This window comes from Amia ocellicauda, chromosome 5 (genome assembly GCF_036373705.1).
Source record: "Amia ocellicauda isolate fAmiCal2 chromosome 5, fAmiCal2.hap1, whole genome shotgun sequence".
NCBI classification, from domain to species: Eukaryota; Metazoa; Chordata; class Actinopteri; order Amiiformes; family Amiidae; genus Amia; species Amia ocellicauda.
Window position 1 is genome coordinate 20,997,786 of NC_089854.1, and position 25,225 is coordinate 21,023,010.

A 25,225-nucleotide genomic window follows, 5' to 3' on the forward strand; every position below is an offset into this window, starting at 1 on the left:
TCTCAGGGCCATCCCCTTCACAGATGCCCTTTTCAAAAGAACGGCACACAATACTCTTTCCTCTCTGGTCGCTGGAGAGATCGGGCCCTGTGTGTGGGTGGGTCCACGACCACAACAGTACTCGTGCCCTGTCCAGTCACGGCCCAGTCAGGGGTTTAATGTTTGTCCCGCAGTGTGAAAAACACAATCCAAGGAGGTTCAGATCTTGGGACAGTTATGGGCGTCTGTCATCTTGAGTCTTTAATGTGGGAGAACAGAAAATAATGCAACAACCACCACGGCAAAAGAGCCGACTGTTTCATGTTCACCCACACAGAGTTCATCAGCCAACCCTTGGAGTGAGAGACGAGTCGGGGTGGGAGCAGATTCTGCATCCTGTGCCGTGCGTTCAGGCCCTGTAAACACATTCAAATATTAATAAATGAGTGAATTATCCTGAATTTGCGGAATTTTAGAAATTAACCCCTGTGTCTGAGAAGTGAAGTGTGAGCAGATTTGAAGCAAAAGCAAAAGTAATTTTGTTGCTGAGGTACTTAATCATGGTTGGTTTTAAACTTTGAATCCAGGGCTTAAGTCGGACATTCACAACTCCTCTCAACTGATTCACAGGTGATTTCAGGTTTTTTAATTAATCGCTAAGTATGATTTAGATAACACTGTCTGTTCTTGTACTGTACACCTCCTCTGGAAAGAACATGCACTAATTGTTTATCTTCATCATTATTGTTAATTATCATGGAAGTGTTTATGTAAACGGAGGCCATAGTTTTAAGAAATTTAAATCTATGAATGTATTTCATATTGATACACTGGCACATGAGTCCATTAATTTAAGGTAATCGTCGGTTCATTAATTTAAGATCATCGTTCATCATTTACTGTCTTGCTTGCACCACACACTGCTAATGTTGAGTTGACAGTCCAGCATTTATTTATTTATCTATCTATTTATTCATTCATGCATTTACAGATTTTCAAATTCCACTCCAGTAATTCTGCAGCGATAACATTCAGAAATGGAAAAACTGCAGAATGCCTCAAATCTCGCGTATCCGCTTGTCTGATGCAAATGTAATACCCAAGATGGAACATGTATCTAACTTTAAATACTGAGGCCAAGCACATCTGTACGATTAGCAATCGCAGAAAGTTAGAATGTTTTCTCATCCTCAGTCCTTTACATTGGCAGTGATGTGGAGGATCTTATCTCAGGGTATCTTTTGTGAATCAAAAAGTCTCCCTCGCACCGGCTCCACTGCTGTGAGCCGAGCGGCAGAAAGGTTTATGGGCTCGGATGCAGGGAAGCACTGCCGCGGACGTCCGAGGTCCACCATACGCTGTTTGTGCTTCTTTTATGTCTTTAATTTCACAGGCAATCCTTGGAGGACGCTGTGCGGAGCTGAAAAACACCAGGGATGGCGAAAGCATGAAAGAAGACAGTATAGTGTAACCTCAATGAAAATATCTGTTTCGGCATCTATCTATTACTAATTTATCATCCACTTCAAAGCGGGGTTTTGCAGGCGCTGAATCGCAGCCTCAGCCATGCGATGAAACACATCCTGACTGAAGCCAGACCTCATTATTCACCGGCCTTATTAAAAGTTTCCATATCCTGCCATATGCCTTTGTGCGCCTGACATCACAGGCTCAGCCGGGGAGGCATCTGCCAGCGTTGCCTCGCACCCTGCTGCTGCCGGAGCAGGGCCTTTCAGCACGGGGCTCGGGACCGCCCGCTCCTGCGGCCGATCACACGGCATCTTTCTGTTTGTGAGTCCCTCCACCGGCTGGTGGTGCTGGGAAAAGCTCTGTGATGCTCCCTGCTGTGCGTTCACGCAGCCGTGGGATCATTTTAATTGTTCAGGAGCCTTTTTGTTTGTTCAAGGCCGTGAGACAAACCCTCACCCTGAAGGGAACTGTGCTAATCTGTACTGAGACTGTGAAAGAGGGTTGTTTACAGTCCCAAAGCATGGTGCACGCTCGTAGACCGGCAGTTGTGATTGTGTTCATTTTGCATCAAGAGTGTGAATAGACAGGATTGTGTATAACTTTAACATATACCCCGGGGTTACTGTAGTTAGTAAATAACTCTTAAGTGTGCCAGTGACGGGAGCTCTTGGGCCTCTCCTCATAGAACTGCTGCTGAGGTCCTGTCCGCCACCCCCTGTCGCTCACACCTTGGTGCAGGGAGCGGGTTGGCTAGGAGCAGTACTCGCTCTGCGCTGCTGCGGGTAAAATAGGTCAGACTCGGCTTTCAGCGGCCATGAGCTGAGAATTAAAAATGCTCTTTCTTTTCACTTTGTAGATGGAGAAAGTTGAGGCCGATCTGGCAAGATCAAAATCTCTCCGCGAGAAGCAAGCGAGAGAGTTCGCCTGGCAACTCGAGGAGCTCAAGCAGAGATACGAGCAACAGGTCGGTCATCTCCGAGATTTATGCCACATATGCGTGTCTGTACCCCCCCTCCCTCCCTCCTCTTTCTCTCTCAGCCTTTTCCCATCTATCCATTGTATCTGTCTATCTACATTATTCTGTCCATTATATGCATTTTTTCTTGTTTCTTGTATGAATCAAACTCTATGAATGCAGGAGCCATTCAAAATACATTAGAGCCTTCGCCTCCACTGGGGATTTTACTAAAACATGCCCAGCATCGCGCTGAGGTTCAGGCAGACTGCGGTTGGGAAGGAAATGACTAATACTGGGATTAAAGGGCTGGCCCATAAACTATAATGCGCAGTACCAATATGCAAGGCCTATGTTCCCCGCTCGTGATGTCATCGCCTTGTCTCAGTAACACAATCTAAAGATGGCGGCCTGGGAATCTGTTGCACAGGTTAACAGGACTTTGTTTTTGGGTGGGTGAAAGATATTCCCTTTACGTTTCCTTTGATGCGGATAGAATTTCAATTAACTTTCTGAGACATCGGTTATCTCGTTAACGGGATCGATTTGTGAGCAAGATGAAGAGGAGCTCATGCTCTTGGTGACGGATCTCTGGGCTTCACCCCGCGATCAACAGAATATCCAGAGTCCCAGATTTAAACGCCATCAATATTAGATGACACGTTTCAAGACATCAAACAGGCACATCAGTGGGAAAGGGTTTGATGCTGTTTAATGCTCAGCATCTTCCCCCTTCCTTTCTTTCTTTTTCCTTGACTCTGTTCCTCAGCATTTTCAAAGCCTCCTGCACTAACAACACAACAAACGCTGGCCTATTGCTATCTCTGTGCTCGTCGGCAACACAATGTCTTTGATGTTTTCAGGTTTTTTGGGTTTGTTTTATTTTATTTGTATTTCTTTATACAAATTCTGTAATGAAATTAGTAGCAGTTCACTGATGTGTCGTTAGCTGTGGCCCACAGCCAGCCGGGTTAGTGTGGATTCCTTCTCCTGGCCGAGTCTCACTGCCTGCTGACATTAATAGCGCCTTACATAAACAACCCTACTGAGCCATTAAAATGCCTTCGTGCCGATCCCTGTAAGTTTAGGTTAGGACAGCTCGACTCAGCTGGTGGTTCAGTCATTGTTTTTCCTGTTCATTCCTCTCCTTCCTCCCCGGCTTACTCTTTCAAGGGCCCGAGTGATTATATCAGTGGATATCCACAGAGAAATATAAATATTGTTGTATTCTGTTTCATGGCCTCCACCGTAGCCTCCTTTCATGATGAGAAATCCCATCTGGGCTGGATGTCCCAGTGCGAAGTATCGTCATCTCCCATATGATCTGGGCGAAGGAAAGAGAAAATAGTCCCTGTGATCGAGTTCAAGGTTGGGGAAAAGCGTGACTGTGGCGATGAGGGTGGGACCTAATTCTATCACATCAATAGGTCACCGCCCTCCCTGCCTGAACCTGTAACTCTTCGCTTCATATAGGGATGGAAATTTATTCACCCAACGCCTAAATAATAATCTGGATTTATTGTGAATTGTTACGCAGAAAACAGACTTTTCACTTTCAGCCATTGTCTATATACAGACGGGTGACAAATTAAAGGAAAAAACAACATAAAGTGTCTCAGTAAGGTGTTGGGCCAACACGAGCCGACAGAACAGCTTCAATGCTCTTGGCACAGATTCTACGAGTCTCTGGACTCTACTGGAGGGATGAACACCATTCTTCCAAAAGATATTCCCTCATTTGGGGTTTTGATGATGGTCTGGAGAGCGCTGTCTAACACATCGGTCCAGAATCTCTCATAGGTGTTCAATTGGGTTGAGATCTGGTGACTGCGAAGGCTATAGCATATGATTCACATCATTTTCATACTCATCAGACCATTCAGTGAGCCCTCGTGCCCTGTGGATGGGGGCATTGTCATCCTGGAAGAGACCACTCCCATCAGGAGAGAAATGTTTCACCATAGGATAAAGGTGATCAATAATTTTGTAATGATTTGCAGTGACCCTTACCTCTAAGGGGACAAGTGGACCCAAACCATGCCAGGAAAATGCCCCCCACAGCATAACAGAGCCTCTGGACCCCCTCACTGTAGGGGTCAAGCAGTCAGGCCTGTAATGTTCTCTTGGTGTTGCCACACAAGCACTCGCCCACTTGTCGAAAACACTAGCCAGTTTAGTGTCTTTGTGACTGAAGTTCCTGCCATTCGTGCCCCAATAATGACCCCTCTTTCAAAGACTCTTAGATCCTTTCCTCTTGCCATCTTGATCCAAACTCGAGGTCAGCTGGGCTTGCTCAGCATTTGTATACATGCCACAGAGCATGATAGGATGTTAATTGATAAATTGCATCATGCAGTAAACCTGTTTAGAGGCATCTGCATTCTTTATGTTCCTCCACCTCAGATCATTGCTCAGATTTATTGCCGTCAGTATTCAGGTCACCCATCTGTATATAGATTGTTTATTTTATTTTAAGACCATTGCATGATACTTTTAGAGTTACTATCCAATATCTCACAGGGAATGTAAGTTCAGCTCAATCACTGTGTTCTCATTGCATGTAATACTTTTGAACTAAATCAAACCCCAACACAACGACTCGTCACTAGATTTGTCATCATCAGTGGAAGCACTTGATGACATCGTCTCAGGGTTCACTGTTACCATTACAATGAGCAGGCTTGGGTCTGCTCTGGTGCTGGGCTGCCACGGTCTTAGGGGTGTTCCTTTCAGAGTGGCACTGCGGCCCCAAATCCTTGTATGGGAAGGTCTGTGGTCCATCTGTAATTTAGGACATTAAAGCCTTGTACTGTAGTGCTACTGCAGTGAATATAGTTCTGTCTTGTTTTTTTTTGGGGGGGGGGTGCGGTTCATTGAATGATCCTAGATGCTTCTGTGTTTGAAAGGCACAGTGGAAATCACATATTAAATAGCCTTCAGTGGAATGTTTCTTTGACTTACGTCCTGAGAGAGGTGTGATCGGACCCCGGCCTGTCTTTCATGGCGAGTCTTGATATTGTTCCGGTCATGAGATATTAAAATGGCCAGATTGTGTTTTGAATCTTTGACTTATTTGTGTTTTGCTTTTCTGGGTAAGATACATGCTGAAGGAAAAGGCATCCCGAGAGATCAAATATAAGAACCAACGGAGCTTTTCAAATTAAAATGTAATGCTTACCGAGCTGCTCTCGCTCACCTGTGGCTGGTGTTTGATGTGCTCTGTGAGTGACGGTTTCTCGGTCCGCCTGATTAAACACGGACACTGACGGTAACGCAGGCAGACGTCTGGAACCCGAGGTCTTAAGTGCAACAAAATGTTGTGCTGAATGTTGCTGGTATTATTATAATTATGAGTGGATCTCGGTTCAGTCCTTTTTGTTTCGTTCTGCTCTGATCACGTGACGTCAAAGGCAGAGGCTTGAGCTGCATTGTGAAGGGGACCCGCCACTGTGGAGGCAGGGATGTAGGTGTAAACACACAGACACGCACACAGACGCACACGTGTGCGTCTGTGTGCGTGTCTGTGTGTTTACACCTACATCTCCACCTCTACAGTAAGAGGTCTGAGTCCCTGACACACACATCGAGCCGACGCAGTCACAGATGCGTTGGGGGGAGCGGGGGGATGAACGCCTCAACGTCGGAGTGGTGTCATAATTTGCCCATGAGCAAAAAAATTCGTCCCACCCATCAGTGCACAAAGAATTCAAAAAAGAAAATCACCACAACGCAGCGCACACACAGAGACCCCTTTTCACTCCCTGACTGAAGAATAGACACCCCCCTGCTGAGCATGGGCCAGGCAGCGCTGTCCTCCGCAACCTGACGGGCTCTCCTGACGCAGGCGCGCATCACTGCGAGGCTTGTCCCGCTGCCACTGACAACTTCACTGTTGCCTCAGCGGCGGGGGGTGATAATCACATCAGCCCGGTGACAAGGTGCATTGATCGAGTCAGGACTCTGCCTGTGCTAGAGCCCCAAAGCTGGCATCCAGCAGGCGGCCTTGATAATGGGTGACTAGACATGACGTGACAAAAAGGTTTGTTTGGTTTGTTTTCTCCTTTCTCCTCCTCAGTCTTCTCTCCTCCTCTCCTGTCTCTCTCTCTCTCTCTCTCTCTCTGTCAGAATCGGCTCGTCTCTTTCATACCGATTTCAAATTCCACGTCATCAAAAGTGGGCCGCCGGCATTGCATCGGTGTATCTAAACGGTCCGTTCCGTGCAGACGAGAAACGATCATTTTAAAGGGACCTCTGTGCCCACCCCCCAACCCCTCTCTCGCTCTTTCTCTTTTTTCTGAATGCAATCAAAGCGTTTTCAAAGGAATTCTCATTAACATGAATTAAAACCGCCCCAGTTTGAAAAGCAGACGCATTCTCGCTTTGTTTCAAGTTACAGGTCACAGGCATCAAATGCTTCCTGGTTATTAGATGTGATTTTTCCTCATTTTATGTGTCTGTGTGTGTTTGTTTGTGGTGAGGAATTGTGTATTAAAATGCATACTACGTACAGCAAAAAACGTATCACTCTCTCTAGTACAGTCAGCATCCTTCCCAGAACATCGAACAGAAAACGATCAATAAAACTGAGTTACCCCCCTTTTTGTCTCTTTCTTTCCCTTTTGCGCAAACCAAGGGGCGGCCGTCCTGTAAAAGGGATACTACAGCTTTAAGACGAAGTGGTCCAGACTCTTGCCTTTCTCTCAAACAAGACCGATCGGTGCAGCTTCCTCCCGTAGATTCCTCCACTTCGCTATGTCTTTCATTTCTCATTTTTTTAAATTATTCCTCTCCCTTTTTTTTTCCAAGAGAGGATTTCTCTGCCACGATTGACATTCACACGCGATCGTGTACACTTGCACTGCTTGGTCAAGGAGCCCAAAAATAATACATCGTCCCCTTTTCATTTTTTTTCATTTTTTTTTTCCTTTCTTTTGTTTTCTTTTTTAATCATTCTTTCTTCTTCTTCTTCTTCTTCTTCTTCTTCTTCTTCTCCTTGAAAATCCACCAAAACTGAAGAAAAATGCAACTGACTGTTTGCAGCAGCTGTGTGGCCTGCACTGTGCCGAGGGAGCAGGCTTCCTGCCGCTTCCCATTCACTACCTGCCTCAATGGCTGCCACGCCAGCTATAGTCTGCGGGCCAGGTAGGGTGCCGCGCTGCACAATGTGTGAGGATTAGTATCAAAGCTGCGAGGACTAGGCCTTGGTCTTGGGCTGCCATTCAGCCCTAGCGGGGAGAGAGAGGGACCAACCAGGGTCACCGTACCCTGCGTGGCTGCGACTGGGAAAGGACCCTGGGAATCGGCCGGATTGTGTCTGATCGTGGCGTGGGCTTCCCGCACAGCAGGTGCCCCTCGGATACACGTACATCTGTTTGTGTCGGAACAGCGTAGCTGACAACGAGATAAAGCCTCCGTTTTCTCTTTCTCTCATTCTTTTTTCCTCTTCTTCGCTTGTTCGCTTCCTTTTTTAGTTGTGGTGTTTTTCCTTAAGACAACAACACTGTGTATGTATATGTATGTGTCTGTGTGTATGTTTGTGCCGCTGGTACTATTGCATGTTGTTTCAGGAAACGCTAGGCTTTAGGAGCGATTAAAAGGGATGTTTTGGGGGAGCAATGGGACGGCGGGGTATCGAAGGTGGGGTGGGGGCGCGGGGGGCGGGGGGCTGGGGGATGACGGCAATGATCTGAGGTGACAAAAAAATGAAAACTGTAATGGCATTAAGAATAGATTAGGACTGCAGAATTAACCCTTCTGTGGTTTTCTTCTTTTTCTTTCTCTTTTTCTTATGGAAGTCTCTCAATAACAATAGGATTATTGGCAGAAGCAGGAACTGACTGCTTCAGTCTGGGGTTTCTTGGTTTAAATATAATCGCTCTGCGTTAAGGCTCTCGTCTTGCGAATAAAGCGGATAATGGTTACAGACACAGTTTTAAGATGAGTTGCGTGTCGTTTCGGGACCGGGGAAGCGGGTCGGGCGCGTCGGAAGGGTCAGATGTCCGTGGCACCATGCAGAAAGCATCGCTGGCCTTGCACTGTACTGGTCTGTGTGCGGGGGGGTACTGGGCAGTATCATACGGTTGTTGGAGGTAATTAAACAACGAGAGGAAATACAAAAAGAAAATGGAAAATGAGGTAATGATGATGTAAAAGCGTGTGTCAGCTGGTCCGGGTCTGAGGCAAGACAAGGGCGCAGGAGTGAAAGTCACGGCGCGGCGGACGGGTTGCCATGACGACAGGGATGTTCTGCTGATGCCGTGTTTGCTGCTCGTTGTCCAATCAGATCGTGGAGCTAAAAGTGGAGCACGAACAGGAGAAGACGCACCTTTTCCAGCAGCACAACGCCGAGAAGGACAGCCTGGTCCGGGACCATGAGCGGGAGATTGAGAGTCTGGAGAAGCAGTCGCGGGCCGCCGTGGAGCAGCTCGAGAGCCAGACGCAGGAGTGGAGGCAGCGGGACAGTCAGGTAAGCAGGGGGCCTCCTCTTCTCGCGACTCTCCCTTTTGTTATTGTAATCACGAGGGTTCTTGTTTTGGTCATTATTATGGTTTGTGTCAGTGTCATTTGTGTTGACGATGTGTGTGTCCAACGGGGTACATTGCGTTGTGACGGTTGGGAGGGCGAGGAACAGCCTGGTGCAGCCATGGGACGGGTGGCGCCCACTGAAAGGAGCAAGGCGAGGTTGCAGGACAACTGTAGCGCCACTGCACGGTTTTCAGTTTTATTCAGATTCTCGTCTTGCGCGGGCAGAAAAAAACACTCAGAAAAAAAGAAACCGTAAAAAAAAAAAAAGTTTTTTTACGCAATTCTGTATTTCCTTGTTTCGCAGCGTTTTTTTTATACAGGGACTGAAAAGACAAATATGCGGACACCATGGGTAGCCAGATTTAAGGAATCTCTCGGCACAGTGCGATCCGGCCCCTTTATTGCAAACCATAGGCAGCTTTTCTCCTTTCTTTCCCTGTTTTGTTGGATCTGTATCACAGATGTAATTTTGCGTTTGCCTGTAGCTCTGTGAGATATGGTGCGGCTGTTGGAGGCACCCTGTCTGTTTCTCTCCGCACTGCAGGTAGCCATCATCCTGCTTCTTTAAAGCTCTACTTTGTTTTTTATTACATCTCATTTTGCCCATATTTTATATCTGAGCTTTTTGTTTTCTCTCTTTGAGATCATGAAGCATCTGGTCACTTGATTATAATCTCCATTCTTCCATCAGCAGGTTTGTTGTGCTTCCCACCCCCCGTCTCCTCCCTTCCCCGATCCCTTCTGTCCTGTGGTCTCGGTGGGGAACCGCTTGGTAGAATGCCCCCCCACTGCGGACGTGTTTGACTCTTCAAACTCTCAGATTAAATGTGCATTGTCGGCATGGAAACCCATCTTTATTGATTCATAGCTGGAAATCATCAGAGCTATTGGCTCAGGAAGACACGGACAGCTTATGGAGGTGTCCATACGGGGTGATAACTATATGGCACTGTGCGCGCCAAGGGTTGTGGAAGTGAGATAGGGGAAAAAAACAAAAAGGAGGAGGGAGTGATGCTGCCTTCAAGACAAAACTGAAGTTCTTAGCAGTGTTGTTTTGTTTAAAAACAAAAAATTGCAAATATAAAATCAATATAATTGTTTGTTGTTGATGAACGTGATCAAACGTTTCTTAATTTGACAGGAAATCTTTAATGTCCAGAGTGGAGGTATCTTGGCTAGTGCGTCTCACTAGTTTGAATGGGTTCAAGAGCAGAATAAATGTTTCCAAGCTGCCGTTGTTTGTTTACAGGTGGACTGAAGCGACTCAGTGCCAAGACCAGGATAAAGCAGACAATCTGTGTCTGCAAGTTTAGGCTGTTCTGCTCTGTGAATGAAGGGAGTGCTGAGGATTATGTGAAGCCGATTACCGAGGAACAGGTTTGATTGGCCAGTTCTCAAGATGATTGACTACCGAAGTTTCCATACTTCCAGCTTGAGTGAAACCCGGACTCTTCAACTCACAGGACACTCAGCCAGTGTGGCTCTCTAGGAGGAGGGTATGGAGAACGATGAATAAGGGCCTGAAATCATTTCATTTCCTTTAAAAAGATAATACATAAATTCCCAACAAATTAAAAACAAGCCAAGTGATCCAGAAGAGGTTTGAATCCTGAAGTGGTGTCTGCAACTTGTTGCCAGCACCAAACCTTTGTGTTTTCTACACAGCAGCCAAAAGATACAGTGAGGAAAGTTTGGTTCAACAGCTGCCGTTTGGTTTCCATCTCTTCTGAAGTTCGAAGGTGTGGTATCTTGCTGGGGGCAACACACCATGAGTCAACAGCAGGGGCAGGGCCGGGGTTTCATTAACCGCAGGTCCTTCCTAGCCGAGTAAGAGCAACTGTCAGGTCATCATAAGGGCAGATAAAGTTTCTACCTTGATAGTCAGGGGCAACTATTCATGCTAAACTTGACAAACTCTACCGTCGTGTTCGACAGCCTGAACTGTTATGTATTGAGGGCCGTGCAGGATCTGCGATGTTGGAACGGCTGGCCCGGCACACGTGTGCTGCCGAAGACCATGGCCACATGCAGTCCAGACAACTACGTGAGGACGTCTTGGGCCACGATTTCATCCAGTTGAACAGAAGGAAAAGTTTAAACACAGGGAATGCATGATGTGCCAGAAGAAGAGTAGAAAAGATGTTTCTTATCTTTATTGCGAAATGCTCAGAGTGTGGATCGCACTCAAGTCTTTGAGTTGAGCAATAAACAGTTCTTAAAAGAGCCGTTGCTTTCCCAGGATAAACTTGTCTTTTTTTGTAAAGCTACAGTGGGAGAGAGACTGTGTGTACTCTGGAAATCTGCCCTTGTTTTAGATCCTGTCCAGACGCACAGCCATCAGAGGATAAGTTTACTTTACGTTTACACAGCGGTCAGAGTCCTGGCTGTGGTGCTGCAACACTGTCTTCCTTTCCAGTAGTTGTGCACAAACAGGGGGCATGGTTTTCCCAAGTTGTTCAGATTTATTCATCAGTTTTCAAGTTTTCAAACACATTCTTTACATTTTGCATGTTTTTTAAATTCAGATGATTCATAGGTCAATTTTTAAACCATTATTTTAAATCTACCAGCTGGAAGTATGTTACAGTAACCACAATACACACATGTACCAGCCTTGCTCATTGACAAATCCCTCACTCACACTGTAAAACAAGGCCCACTATGTTCAGACCAACAGGCTTCGTCCAGATGTCAGTTGTCAATATCCACTGGTTTAATGCAGAGCGTCAGTTAGAATTTAAATGATAAAACTGCGGAAATGAAACTCCTGAAAGAAACAAACAACAAAACTATATGTATACTTTTTAAATATATACAGCAAAAGCTGCACATCTGTCGGACTCTTGTTTACTAGTCGGCTCCTGACGTGCCCCCGAAGGAATAAAACTGACACCAGAAGTGTATTTGACTTGATATTGCGGGTCTGTGTTGGTCTGTTAACCAGGGATGCTGGCTGCAGTCATTGTGCGGTTTATTCTAGAAGAGGTCAAAGGGTACGCAGACACGCTATGTCTGGAAAGCAGTTGAAATGGACTGCTGTAAACGAATAATAATCATAATAAGATGCAGCTTTTTATTGTTTAAAATTCCTACAGTGCAAAATAGGGGATTTGTTCGCAGTTTTTCAGGCTGTTTGAAGAAGCAGTCAGACTTGTCGCACTGCCCTTTTTTAAATGTATGTCTTCTTACCCTAGAAATGATGAAGCATGTCAATCCCACAATCTGAACACTAATAGGATGCTTTTGGGCCTGGATGGTGCAAACAGATAAGGTGCGCCATGGCGGGGTGGGATTGGAGGAGTCCTGTGTGAGTCTCTGATGTTGTCACCGTGGAGATGGTCATCGGGAGCGGACTGTGCCGCAGGGTGAGGAAGCATAGACCTCTACACTACGGGCTCGGAGCAGTTGTTTTTCTCGTTAAGAGGGAGAGAGAGAGAATATTGTGCTTTAAAATGATGATGGTGATTGGAACCCAAATAAAAGGATCAGGATTCTGAAGGGCAGTGCACACCACTGGTATGAGGGGCCACCTAATCTACAGGTAAACTGGGTTTGTGAATTGAAATGCATGGTCAATCATGAAGGAAAGTAATGATGCTGGGATATCTGGGACTTATGGTTCCCACACTCTGATTTGCTGGAAAGGATTGGAATTTAATCATCTCTTTCATTACCACACACACACACATTTATACTCTGTCTAGTAGGACAACAAACCGTAAAGCTCACTGCCTTACTCGTACACTCTTTAATGCTGAACTAGGAACACCCAGCCTGCCTGGATGTGAAATATGAAATGTAATTAAAACTATATAATACCACAAATTACAGTCCTGGTCTCCGCACTGCTATGACAGTGCATCGGAAGTAAATATGTTGTATAGATCTGTATTTATGTGTGTGTAGATATAAATGTTCATGTGTTTATGCACTGATAAGGTCACTGTGACCACCAGCACATATTTTGTTATTGTGGACACGTTTACTGACAAGCGCTGATGGGATTTTATGCCGAGGAGCGCCAGTTTATCTGCCAAGATTGTAATGGCCTATCGCAGAGCTGTGATCGTTGCAGAGGGGCTCGAGAAGAGAAGGCCTGGGAACGTGTTACAGCCCCGCTCACAGTCCTGACCTCGGTCCGAAAGAACACCCCTGTGAAGAACTGGAACGGTCAACCCGGATCCGACCGCAGAATTCAGTGTCTCTTGCTGTGGTAGAAACAGCTCTGTGGGGAGGGGAATGGCGCTGCGCTCCCCCGGCTGTTTATCAAAAGTCACTGAGGTGCTCATTGAGACCAAGGGTGTTGTCTGCACCAAAGTACAAACAAGCTCAACAGCTGTTGTCTGATTATGGCTGTCCCGGTGATATAATGCTAATGCATTAGCTGTCTTGTGCCGGCACATTTTTACGGTCAGATTCACAGGCTGACATTTTCTTGCCGCCGTCGAGAGTCAGTGAAATGGCCAATTCTTTATGAGACTGTGGGGAAGAGGATCCTCACCTTGTTTTTTAGTACCCATCCCTTATTGTTGTTCTCACAAACCCCCGCTGTTCAGATGTGTTTGCTAAGTCCCTGTTAGTAATGGCTGCTGCCGTACCCTTGTTTGACCGGACCCAGACCGGCCAACGCAGACCAGAGCAGGCCTCTCCTTTATTTATTATTACCTTACTGATTCATCTGGTGAGAGGAAGCCATGTGTGCCCACTGTGGTGGCACCGCGAGTCTTCTGTGGGGCCAGCGGATGTGAAAGTTTACAACATGGTGCTGAGCGGCAGAAATGGTCTCCTCATAATGGGACTTGGGTTCGTTCTTTTTTTTTTTTTTTTTCTTTCTCTTCTGTTTTAAAGGAAATCTGTGCCACTGGCAGAAAGTTCTGGTGCGGAAAGTTGGCACTGGTGACGGATAGCAGTGTTGTTGTGAAGATGAGTAAGACTTCACTTGTACAAATGGAATCTAGTCTGATCCCTTGATGTGGTGAGTTTCCACATTTTATTTTTTCCCCCTGAGACGCGTTTTCTCTGAAGGGGGATTGTCTGGTGATATTTTTGGGAAGAGGAACAAATGACTCCCGCTCCTGTGAGACGTCCCTGTTACTGGGGCTTTTCTGTTAGTCACAGGAAGTCAGACAGCTGTGCGATTCCTGTAACAGGAACTTTTGGGGCGCGAGGAATCCTCCCCTGGAATATCACACAGGTGAATTCATTCAAATTACAGTGATGGAGCTTCCTTTGGCAGAAGGCCACGTCATTATCCTGTGTGATTAAAAAGTCAGAAGTAGTGGAATCGGGTCATTTTTTGTTTTGTTTTTGTTCCTTGTTCATTGTGTGTTTACAGGATGGGGGGGGGGGGGGGTTATTTTCTTGGATGTGTGCAAGGTTCTGGTAACACCAAAGCCTATCTGGCCAGTGCAGAGTCATGGCCACTGCCTGGGGATTGTGTGGTGACCTTCAACCAGCAGAGTCTAGATGTTCTTGCATCGGCGTTCGTTTGCAGGCTTTGCTCTGTGTGCAGTGTTTGGATTATTTCTCTGACAGCCTCTCAGACATTCATAGTGCAGTTCACTGCGTTGAGACAGATTTAAAGTTGGCCAGTGCGCAGGGACTGTGTGGTGACCTTAAGTCAGCCAGAGACTCACAGCGGTTGCATGGGAGAACCCTGTATTCCCTGATTTGAAGCTTTTAAACACTGGTGTTTAACATCACATGATAAGGCCACTCAATCGATAATCAGTAAAGTGAAAAATAAGTCTCGGTGGCTCTCCTGTGTATCAGTCTTGGCCATCCCACCCGAGGACGGAGCTATAGATTGGAGGCCCCTCAGGCTGCAATTTTCTCAGAGAGGTTTGGAGATTAAAGGACAAACAAACAGACCCCAGTGGCGTTGCGCTCTCCCGAGATGGGGCTGTGGGTCTGCCAGCGAGGCGCTGAAGGATAATTGTTTATGTAAAGACAGCAGCCTGCAGCCAGCATTCATTATGCACTCGCCGGCCCAGGAGACTGGGGAACGATTCTCCCTCAGCGTTTCACCGCAATTCACATTCAAGACCCTTCACTCTGCATCTGAAACCAAGACTTCATTCCTGCAGTTGTTTCAGTTACACTTTCTGTTCTGCTTTTCCCTTTGGGGAAAAAAATGAAAAATAAGTTAACATGATCTTAAATGTCTTGTACAGAAATCAGGCTCTCACTTGCGCCATTGAACAACACAGCAGCATCAAAGCAACTCTGCTGAAACCTTCTGAAGGGCCCCCTCTCCCCAAAAAAGTGAAGACATTTAATACTTAAAGCACTTATATCCCCAGTTATCACTCTGCTCCGACACATATGTTAATATCTGTCTAATTAGCTTGATTGGACTACCCTGCAGTCTTTCCAACTTAATGAAGTGCAGAGATGTTGTTCTCGGCTCTCCATCTGTGCCTGTTGATCTCCCGACTCTGAGGTCAGGAGAGAGCTGTTATAAATCACAGCATGACAACGCAAAAATAAATTACAAGAAGTGTGCCGTAACAGAAAATGTTCAGTGTTACATATAGTATGTGTGTGTGTTTTATTGAACATGAACTAAATTAGTTTTTTTGGTATTTAAGTACGAGCAATCATCTACCAATAGTCTAATGGGCAAAACATTGATTCCTTCCCCATGTTACAGTTGTAAAGGGCTGGATCGTTGCATTGAGGGCCACCAGGTTACAAAGCCACTTCACAGAAGCACAGACCTATAGGACAAACTGGGAAAGACAGACAGGAAGAGCCTACTTTAGCTCCCTTGGTGACGGGTGTTTAAAAAAAATATATATATAAAAAAGAAAGTCATTGTCCTCAATGTGTTGCCTTTTGTTTAAACGGTGGCATAGTCAGTGCAGGCGGGTGTTTTTTGTTTTTGTTGTGTTGCTTATTTGTGCATTGTTTGAAGTCTCCGTTTGGCAGTCTGATCTGGGAAGTGTAGTGTGAAGAGCGGTGAGAAAGCAGTCTCGATCTAACAGACAGACTAGAAACCATGTAATGGGGGTTAAGCGATAAAATGTGCCTGGACCCTTTGAGGTACATCAGAGTAGTGATTGGGTTTTGATCTCGGCAGAACTGTCCTGTTCTGTTTCATTTTGTTCGTCAAGAAGGCAAGCGGAGGCATCGGCGTTCGTTTACAGGCTTTGCTGTGTGCACAGTGTTTGGATTATTTCTCTGACAGCCTTTCAGACTTTCTTAATGTGGTTTGTTGCTTCGAGCCAGATGTAAAGTTTGCCCCTGTGCAGGAAAAACAACAAATATCTCCAAGGCGGGAAAATCACTTCAGCAATTAACGCTGCAGTGTAGCAGGCCCAGCACCAACCGCAAAGGTGTCTCGGTCATTTTTCTTAGTCCTGTCAGTCTTGAGCTTCCTGTAGTGATGATCTGGTTATTGAGACGGCTTCTCAGGGTCAGGCTGGAGCAGGGTGAACGGACTGAAGAACGGCTTTCCCGGTTTCCTCCAAATCAACACCTTGTGGAAGAAAGTCCAGGAAACTGACCTTGCCATCAAAAACAGGAAATATTTCTTCCCACAGACGCAGAACATCAGATTCTGTCGGTCGGTCCCGATCAAACACCAAACCGCTTTTGATTTAAAACTGTAATTGTCGCTCCATCTCATGACAGGAACAGCTGCAGGAAATACATGAAACTCCTCTCCTCCTCTGTTGAACCGATCAACTCAATATCACTCGTGAACCTTTGTTTTTTTTAATGCTTTTTAAAAGCCCCGGTAATCACATAATCACTGTCCTTCACAGTTTGTCCTTTTTCGATACCATAACTGTTTTTATTTGTATCATGACTAGTAATTGTCTGACACTTTTATGCACGGCGAATTGTGGACCAGAGAGTGAAAACCCAATGCAATAAAAATGCAGGACACCTGTTAAAGTCAAGTAAACGGTCAAATGGGTACAAAGTTGAGGAGGTACTACTGTACTGATTAGTCTGTCGGACACGTTCAAAAACACTACTGCGGGATTGTTGAATTACAATGTAATGTTCAATTAGGAGTCTGTTTACTAGGGCACACTTTAGGGCTGTTGTATCTAACAACAGGAATATCAAATTGGGTAATTTCAAATCACTCGTCTTGTGCTTCAGGGAGATTTAAGGATTGTTTATTTTATTTTTTTATATTTTATTTCTTCCTGACAAAATTATGCCATCGTGGAGAACCATTAGTTTCATATGGACTTTACACCACTGGGAAGTGGAAGAGATCACAGGAAGATAAAGCAGCAATCTTTTCTTCCACAGGAATGATTGGCAAATTGATGGTGTCATCAGGCTTTCAAAGATCTGCTTCCCGAGTAGCTAATTAAGACAAGAAATGCCGACTTCACAGGGAACGCTGTCTGTTTTCAGATTGCAAAGCGCACATAATGTGTGAAATCTTCGCCGGTTATTGTGACAAAATTGCCAAAATCTTAACTGCGATTCTCTTGGCTATGGCTGTTGAGATCATTTGTCTTGCTCATCTGTTGTTGTTTTAAATCATGATCGGATTCATGTCAGATTTGTTTTCAGTTTTATTTAATTACCCGTCAGACACAGAGTGACATAGATGCTGCCGCGCCGTGTTTGGTTTCTCCTCCTGTTTTCCTGTCTGTGATGCGTGTTTGTATGGTTTGAGTGCTCGTCACATCAGCGCTCCTGTCCCTGCGAGGCATCCCAGAGTCACTCAGCACAGAGTTTACATTTATAAACACGAGTTCAGGTACATACGTCTAAAAGCACATCTGTAACAGCTGGAAGTTTAACTGGAGTGAAAGCAGTTACAGTGAATTACTACTTACTCAGAAATTACGGCAACTCATTACTGTTGAAGGTGGAATACTCTGCTTTTGTGACGTGATCATATTTTCTTAGTTCTTCTTACACTAGGGGATATATATATATATATAATGATACATGACCGATGAAGTGGGTGTGGAGTAAAGAACAAAATGTTTTTGTGTTCACCGGTTCTGGTTGATATATATATAATCATTAGCAGCCTAACAATTGTGTTGTTGTTTTGTTTTGTTGTAAAATCTGGAGTTTTCTCCACTGTCTTTCAATCAATCTCTGGTTATAGAGCTTGGTGTACAAATCATAGTAAATTATGTGCACAGGTCCCAAGCAGTAATGCAGGGCCGCGCGCTCCCCACTACTGCTCGGACCCATTGCTCAGACCCAAAGGGACGTGTGTTCACTCTGACTGTGCAGAGCCCCTGTTTCAATCCTCTCTAACCCTCCCTCTGTCCTTCATTTTCACCAGTGATTGATACCTCCTTTAAAAGGCAAAGACAGTTGATAATTTTCAGCCGTCCAGTTACCAAAGCGTTCCTCCCGGTACGGCCCAAGAGCTGGAGCAGTAAGTCGTGCCACTGCTCTGCCAGGCGATATCTTTTTGCTGGGCCGTGTGACTGTAAGAAGCAGAGAAAACCGAGTAAAAATAACCCCCATTATACCAGGCAGCCCTCAGTCCATATCAGTCCTCCTCTCTGTCCTAATAAGCAAACGCCACACTGCCGAGCGTCTCATGGCAGCCAGAGCCTGGTCTGATTAAAAACACGACAAGGTGACAAGAAATGGTGAATAATGGAGCCACTGTTTTTCCCCAGAAGGCACATGACAACTTTTTTTGTTCTTTTTTTGCCCTGCTTACTAATACCTCAGAAAGTTCCAACATCTGTTGGACTTAAGGGCATTGCTGAGAGGGGGGGTGACTGAGGGAGAGAAGGGGGATGAAAAAAAAGAAAGAATATTATCCATTTATCATTCTTTGGTGCCCATTGTTTTTAATTATAGCTGCCCTTTCAAGATGGAAGTGTGTGCGGCTCGGGCCGGCGCTGTCCTCTTGTGTTTTTTTAAAGTCACACAGCTGCGATTGGAATAAATTGATGTGGAATCAAAGGCGGGACTTTAAAGCAGTGGCTCTGACAGACGTGGTCTCGGGACCAGATGGGGCGCGATGATGAAAAGAGAGTAATCCCAGCCCAGGCATCACTTCCATCAGCCCTGCAGTACAAAGCGATTCAGATATAGGTTTCGCAAGAAATGATCTCTCTCTCTCTCTCTCTTTTTTTCCCTTTCCCAAACAGCACAAGACTCTCTCTTGAAGACTTGCAAATGTGGCATTAGCTAATATTCAGAGAAATGCTTTCCTTTTATCCACCAGAGACCTATGATTGCACTACAGTTGTGGAATTGGAAATGAGACCTGCCTTGCAGATCCAATGCGGGAGCTTCTGATTTGTATTCAAAATACATGTCACTGCAGGACACTCTGGCGAGGCCTCCCTGCTTTTTCAGTTTTTTTCTGCCCTGGTTTCTTTTCTCTACACCTTCTGGAATACTTTTGTTTGTTTGTTTGGAACAGATATGATGCAGCTGAAGTGACATGGACACATGGACTTTAGGAGTAGCGTGTGTTGAGGCCTTCAGATTTAAGAATTTAATAAAATAATGACGATAATGAAAAAAATGTCTGTGGTCTGGTGCGTCCTCCCCAGTCTGTGTGAGTTTCCTCAGTGGTGTGTTACTCTAGCCGGGGGTTGCAGGGGCTCCCCCTAAACGGGGCCGAGGACAATCCTGACTCTTCACCAACAATTCAGACTCACGTTGCGTCTCCCTACAACGGCTCAGGAAAACTACTGAACTGCACAGAATATTCCCTTTTTTATCTGAGTGGCGCGTACCACCCTGTGAAGTATATATCCTGGAGGTGGAGACGTGAGGACGTGCAGAGCTCAGTTAAAGTGATGGGGGCCTCCTGCCTTATGTACTTTACCCAGATTAGCTCAACACAAGTTGCACCTGAATTGGTTGTGAAAGAAAATAATGTGTAGCAGAGCACCCTCAGATGGGTTTATATCTTTATATATTGACTTATTCTGGCTTCTACCACTGTAGAGCACACCTGCAGGCCCGGTTCTCGAGCTCGGAGGTCGTCACCTCCCTGTCAGCTGTGTACCAGCAGGGGTGTCAGTAACTCCCAGGCCTGTCACCTGTGCAATATTGGGTGCCATGACCCCCAGGCTGTGCTCTTCACAGGCCCCTCTGAAATGCGATTGGCCGAGTCCGAGAGTCCCCATCCGGCTGTCCGCAAGCACGGTCCACCATCTGAAGTTATCGCACCCCTCACCTCTGGTTCAGTCAGCTGAAATCTGTACCGTTTTCTCTAGACTACAGCTCTGGGGATAAAAAAAAATAATGGGTTTCTAGTGAGGCTTTTGAGTATTTACAGCTACAACTGTACAGCATCTCGGTGGTGCCGTGTCACATGAATCGGACAAACACACAGAACTGGAACACTTTCTCGACTGAGGGAATATCATAATGCGGCACGGGGCGGGGGGGTTTATTACACCTTCCCAGCAGCTGGCAGCAGCGTGACCTCAGCGCCGCTCTCTGGCACCGGACCCCGCAGACCCGCTCGTTTATTCACAGGAAATTACCTAACGAGCTTCAAACGAGCTGCAATCAGATAAGGCTGAATTATCGCTGGGTTTTTGTTTTGCGCTCTTAAGACTTTCATCAACAATTAAGGAAGAAATGTATCAACAGCCAAATACTGCTCCGGAAAACTTTTTCTCTTTTTTTTTTTTTTTTTTTTTTTTCTTCTCCTCAGTAATTAACATCGACAGAACGGGGGATATTCAGCCAGCAGGATGTTTTGCAATTGCCACTGATGAATGCTTTGATATATATATTATTTAATTATTATTATGTATTATTATTATTGTCATCATTATCCTTATTTTCGGTTGTTTTTGTTTTGCTCCTGGAACCTTTTGAACCACATGTGACCAGAAACCCATCAACCGACGGACAGAGAACAATCCCTTCTTCATCTGTGGTGTTTGGATTTGCTGTCCACCTTCCCACTTTGGATCACAGTTCACACAGCCCCCGTTCTGGAGGGTTTATAGAGATCTTTAAATCAGCACCTGCTTACAGCCCGAGAAACAGTGCTTGAATTGTTCACTTCAGCGACAGACTCTTTCTGTTATGGGACTCAGGTTACAGGCGGCACAAGAGAACCAGGTGGACCCCTCAGACCTCCGGGCCCTGGGCTGTCCACCCTGGATCTGTTTTGCACTTGGTCTAAAGTGGTATTGCTGGACATACATGCTTCTTTTGCCCTCTTCGTCCTCCTCTTCCTTCCCATTTGTGGGTTTAAATTTGGGAGCAGGATTGATGGTAGCCTTAATGGAGCAGGCTGGGAATCTCTGAATATAAGAGAAGTCGAAAACAATGGCTGCCTTAAAAAATAAAAACGGCCCCGGGGTTGCTTTGGGTTTTCAGAATAGGTTATTAAACTGTAATTATTGTGAAAGTAATCAAAATTCAGCGCTGTGCTCCGCTTTGAAGACCTGGTTTATTGAGCTAATTCCTCAAAGATACATTGTGCTCAACATCCCTGCAGATATCTTAGTATCTCTCTTTGTGTGATGTTGTTGGTTTGTTTGTAGGTTTAACGACGTCTGCATTTGTGTAATCCTTAATGCTCGACTGTTTTGTGAAGCCAGATTAAATATTACCTCATCCTCAAACCTAATTACAGTTTGATTGTTCCTTGAAGTGCATTTAATTAAAACCTGTACATTGGTATTATACTGCGTTCCTTTCAAATAATAGTAAATATTTGTGTTTTATATCCTTGCCTTATTACAAGATAATAATATATATATATATATATATATATATATATTATTATCTTGTAAAATGATTTCCAAACACACAGAATTCACATAAAAATGAATCAATGATCAAATTAAAGAAGCAAATTAATACATCTGCTGTAACGGAGAAGAAGGTACAGCTTTCAAGTTCAGATTTAACAGCTGCATCCTGCAAAGTTAATATTGCACAAACCCAACCAAAGTTAAAAGTGTAGGGAGCTGCTTTTGTCGTGAATCACCAACAAATGCGAGTCGACTCCTTTGAAGTTCCCTGACATTAAATCCTGGCTGTGCCTGCAACCAGGATCCGTCTCTGTGTGTCATGTGACTCTTTATATATCATTTCCCCTCGCAGGATCAGATTGGTGGCATAAATATCTGAGAGCAGTCAGTTGTACCTTGCTGTCAACTTCTGTGCACCTGCCAGTTTCTGAATCAACATTTTATTTTATTTTTGTTGTTTTGTTTGGATAGGTGGGTATATTTATCTTTTTTCTCTCTCAATTTATTCTAGTTTTTCCTGTCTCTTGTGTGCCTGAAATGTGGAGTTTTACATTCAATGCAAACCCACTTGACATTATTCTCTGGTTATTTTGGGACACTGTCGCATTGCTTTGATGTGCGTGCTCCGGTTTAAATTATTTATTATTGAACAGTGAATAGTTTAGCTCAGCAGAGCCGATCAGCACCTTTTAATTCATTTACCAAAGTCTGTGCTGATGTTTATGACCTTACAATGAAATTCAGTTTACCAACACAGCTGTGTGTCAAATCAGATCCAAATCGTAAGACAAGAAAACATTCTGGAAAGTTCAAAGCATTCAAGGTCAGGCGTATCTGTGGCTTTATAACAGTGACTGTAGCATACATTCATGACTACCCATTCACTTCCTATTGGGCTGGGCTGTTGTGGTTACGAATGGATATGTTACCTAATAATGGGCCCTGTTTTCTCTCATTTATATGCATCTGCATTTAAGAGGGATTTGCGATGAATGCAGAGTAGCAGGAAGCAGGCCGGCGCCGGTATGTTCGTCAACTGCTTTTGTGCCAAAATATGTGGCAATAGTTTCCATTATTCATGAGGCAAATGGTTCAATTGTGACTTCATGGCTAATGCGCTCGTATCTTCAGAGCGCCCCTCTCGGGTCCAGAGTTCTGTGACTCATCACTCGGGGGGGCGTGGCTCTCAGGCGAGTCCCGAGCTCTGATTGGATGGTGCTGCCTGGGTGCAGTACCCTCTGCATTATTGTTGTGTGGTGATAATGTCCATGGAGCAAGTTGTGTGTGGTGTCAGTGCTTTGCCGGAGTGCCGGTCTCGAGAGCTGTACTCCTGCCATTGTTACGCTGACCAATGGTCCCTACCAAATGTTGCTATCTCCGGTGATAAATTATGGCACTGTTCTTGTGAAGTACATTTTAAAGAGTTTCACTTGTTTTGTGTGAAAGTTCATCTTTATCACTAAAAAGACTCAATGAATGTGCTGATGAATTTGCACTATAAAAAAATCACTTTCCCGTCACCCCTTTCCCCAAGGCGCCTGACTACAGGGTTTTTGTATTGACTTACTGTATTAGACTCTGATATTTTCTCTCTCCTCTTTCCTGCTCTCTCTCCCACCCTCCCTCTCCTTCTCTCTCCCTCTCTCTTCCTCACTCCCTCTCTCCCTCTCCCTTTTTCTCCCACCCCTTCTCTCTCTCTTCCTCTACCTCTCTCTCTTCCTCTCCCTCTCCCTCTCTCTCTCTCTCCCCCTCTCTCGGCTGCACTACAGACCATCGCGGAGCTGGAGGCCCAGGTGCATCACCTCCGGGAGGAGCTTGTGCAGTTAGGTGCCCAGAGGAAGCAGCAGCTGCTGGAACTCGGCCTGCTCCGTGAGGAGGAGCGTCAGAGGGCTGCCCAGGAGCACGAGGCTGCACTGGGCCGCTTGCGGGCCGAGATGGACCGGATGAAGCTGGACATGGAGCGGTCCCACGCCGCGGAAAAGGAGCTTGCCCTGGAGAAGGTAACCAATCCCCCCCTATACACACACATACACACACTCACCCAGTTCAGTATGCCAGGGTCCTACTGCCATTCCACAAGTATCAGACTCGGCCACAGGAGGTCACAGTGGTTTTAATAGTTGATCGCAATAAGTCTCCTCCAGGCCAGGTTGCCTCGGCCACGCCCGCCCCACAGACCGCTCCACACGAGTGACAGGAGAACAGGACTCGCCCGCTCCTCTCGGGGGCGTCTGGACGGCTGCCTGAATGCATGTCAGAGGACTTGTCTTATCTTGATAAACCGTAGAGCACGAGCCAGGCTTTGGTGGTTAGTTAATGGTTAGTGCTGGGGTTACAGTTTGGGCTGGTTGGGCCCGCCGGCACGGGGATTGTGGTGCAGAGGACCTTGTTGCTTCTCAGCTTTCGAATTAACCCGTCAGGCTTCGCTTGCGATGGGACGACCTCAAACCCAGAAAGCGGGGGAATCGGAGAAGACTCAATGAGGGGAAATGGGGTTAACCAAGGAGCAGTTTTCTAATGATCTAACAGCTCCTTAAATGGGTCTCCCTGTGTTACTCTTGACATTGAAAACAAGCCAACTGTCTGTCAAACCTACACTTCTACAGTTTCTGTCCACCTTCTTCTTCGCAATACTGCCATTTCATAGCAGGGGTCTCTGACTATTGTTTCAGTCAATAGTGCTGCACCCAACCCATGTGCTCCTCCAAACGCTTCCCATCCCGAAACAAAGCAGTATCCCCTATTCCTCATGAAAGAGGTCGCAGAGAAACTGTCCGGCTGCTCGCGTCCTGGAAACGGGATCCAGAGCTGCAGGGCCGAGGTGGGACGGGACCGGTCACGTCTCCTCACTCTGATCGGGCCTGTCAAAGCAGCAGCCTTTCACTGAAGCTCCTGCATCACTCGCGCTGAGCCCTACCAGACATCTGCTCCCGATTACCGTGGTATGCGAGGGTCTATAAATCCTGCCTCCATGTTTTTTTCTACCATATGTGTGTACATCAACCGAAATGAATCCTGCTTTTAAATGAGGCTCTCTCGCCTCATTCTGCTTCCTCACACACAAAGTGGAAGAGCATCAGAGAAACCTCTGAGTGAAACCTGGCCTGAACCGGATTTGCCCCGTTTCCCATCCCTTGTGTGAGGCAAGGGTGGCGACTGTGTGTTTCTGCCCTCTGTAGACAGAAGGTCATATCCAAGAAAGCTTGTGTTTATCAATAACAAACACAAGCGAAGGCCGTGTGGGACGGTGATGAGCTTCTCCTACACCCCCTGAAACAGCCCCCCCAAGGCAGGATTAAGCCCTTGTCAAAGACATCTGAGATCAAGCTCCCCCAGCTACTGCTGCTCCCTGGGCAAATAAATACAAACTGTAATATCGCAGCACTCATATGATCCATGACTGATAGAGAAGAAGAAAAAAAAAATTGATACGGATGGCTTATTTCTCATCTCACACTTTTTTAATCAGAAACTTTAAAAGTGATCTAAAGTTCAGAACTAACTTGTGGAATGAGATGTTTATTTACCTTTTTCCCCGCGTTCTTTTTTTGTGATAAAGGCGGTTTTGCGAGCTTAAATGTCCTCACGCTGACAGAAATCCTCTCCCCTC

The 25,225-nt window shown here is 45.7% G+C and overlaps 1 protein-coding gene across 2 annotated transcripts in view; it reads left to right on the forward strand.

Annotated features, from left to right (window-relative positions):
* Positions 1-25,225, forward strand: part of cep112 (centrosomal protein 112) — a 119,161-nt gene that overhangs the window by 58,492 nt on the left and 35,444 nt on the right. For both annotated transcript variants that reach the window (XM_066704260.1, XM_066704261.1), the window contains exons 19-21: positions 2,306-2,413; positions 8,688-8,870; positions 23,385-23,615. In XM_066704260.1, coding sequence (XP_066560357.1) covers positions 2,306-2,413; positions 8,688-8,870; positions 23,385-23,615 — 522 coding nt within the window. The remainder of the gene's footprint in view (positions 1-2,305; positions 2,414-8,687; positions 8,871-23,384; positions 23,616-25,225) is intronic.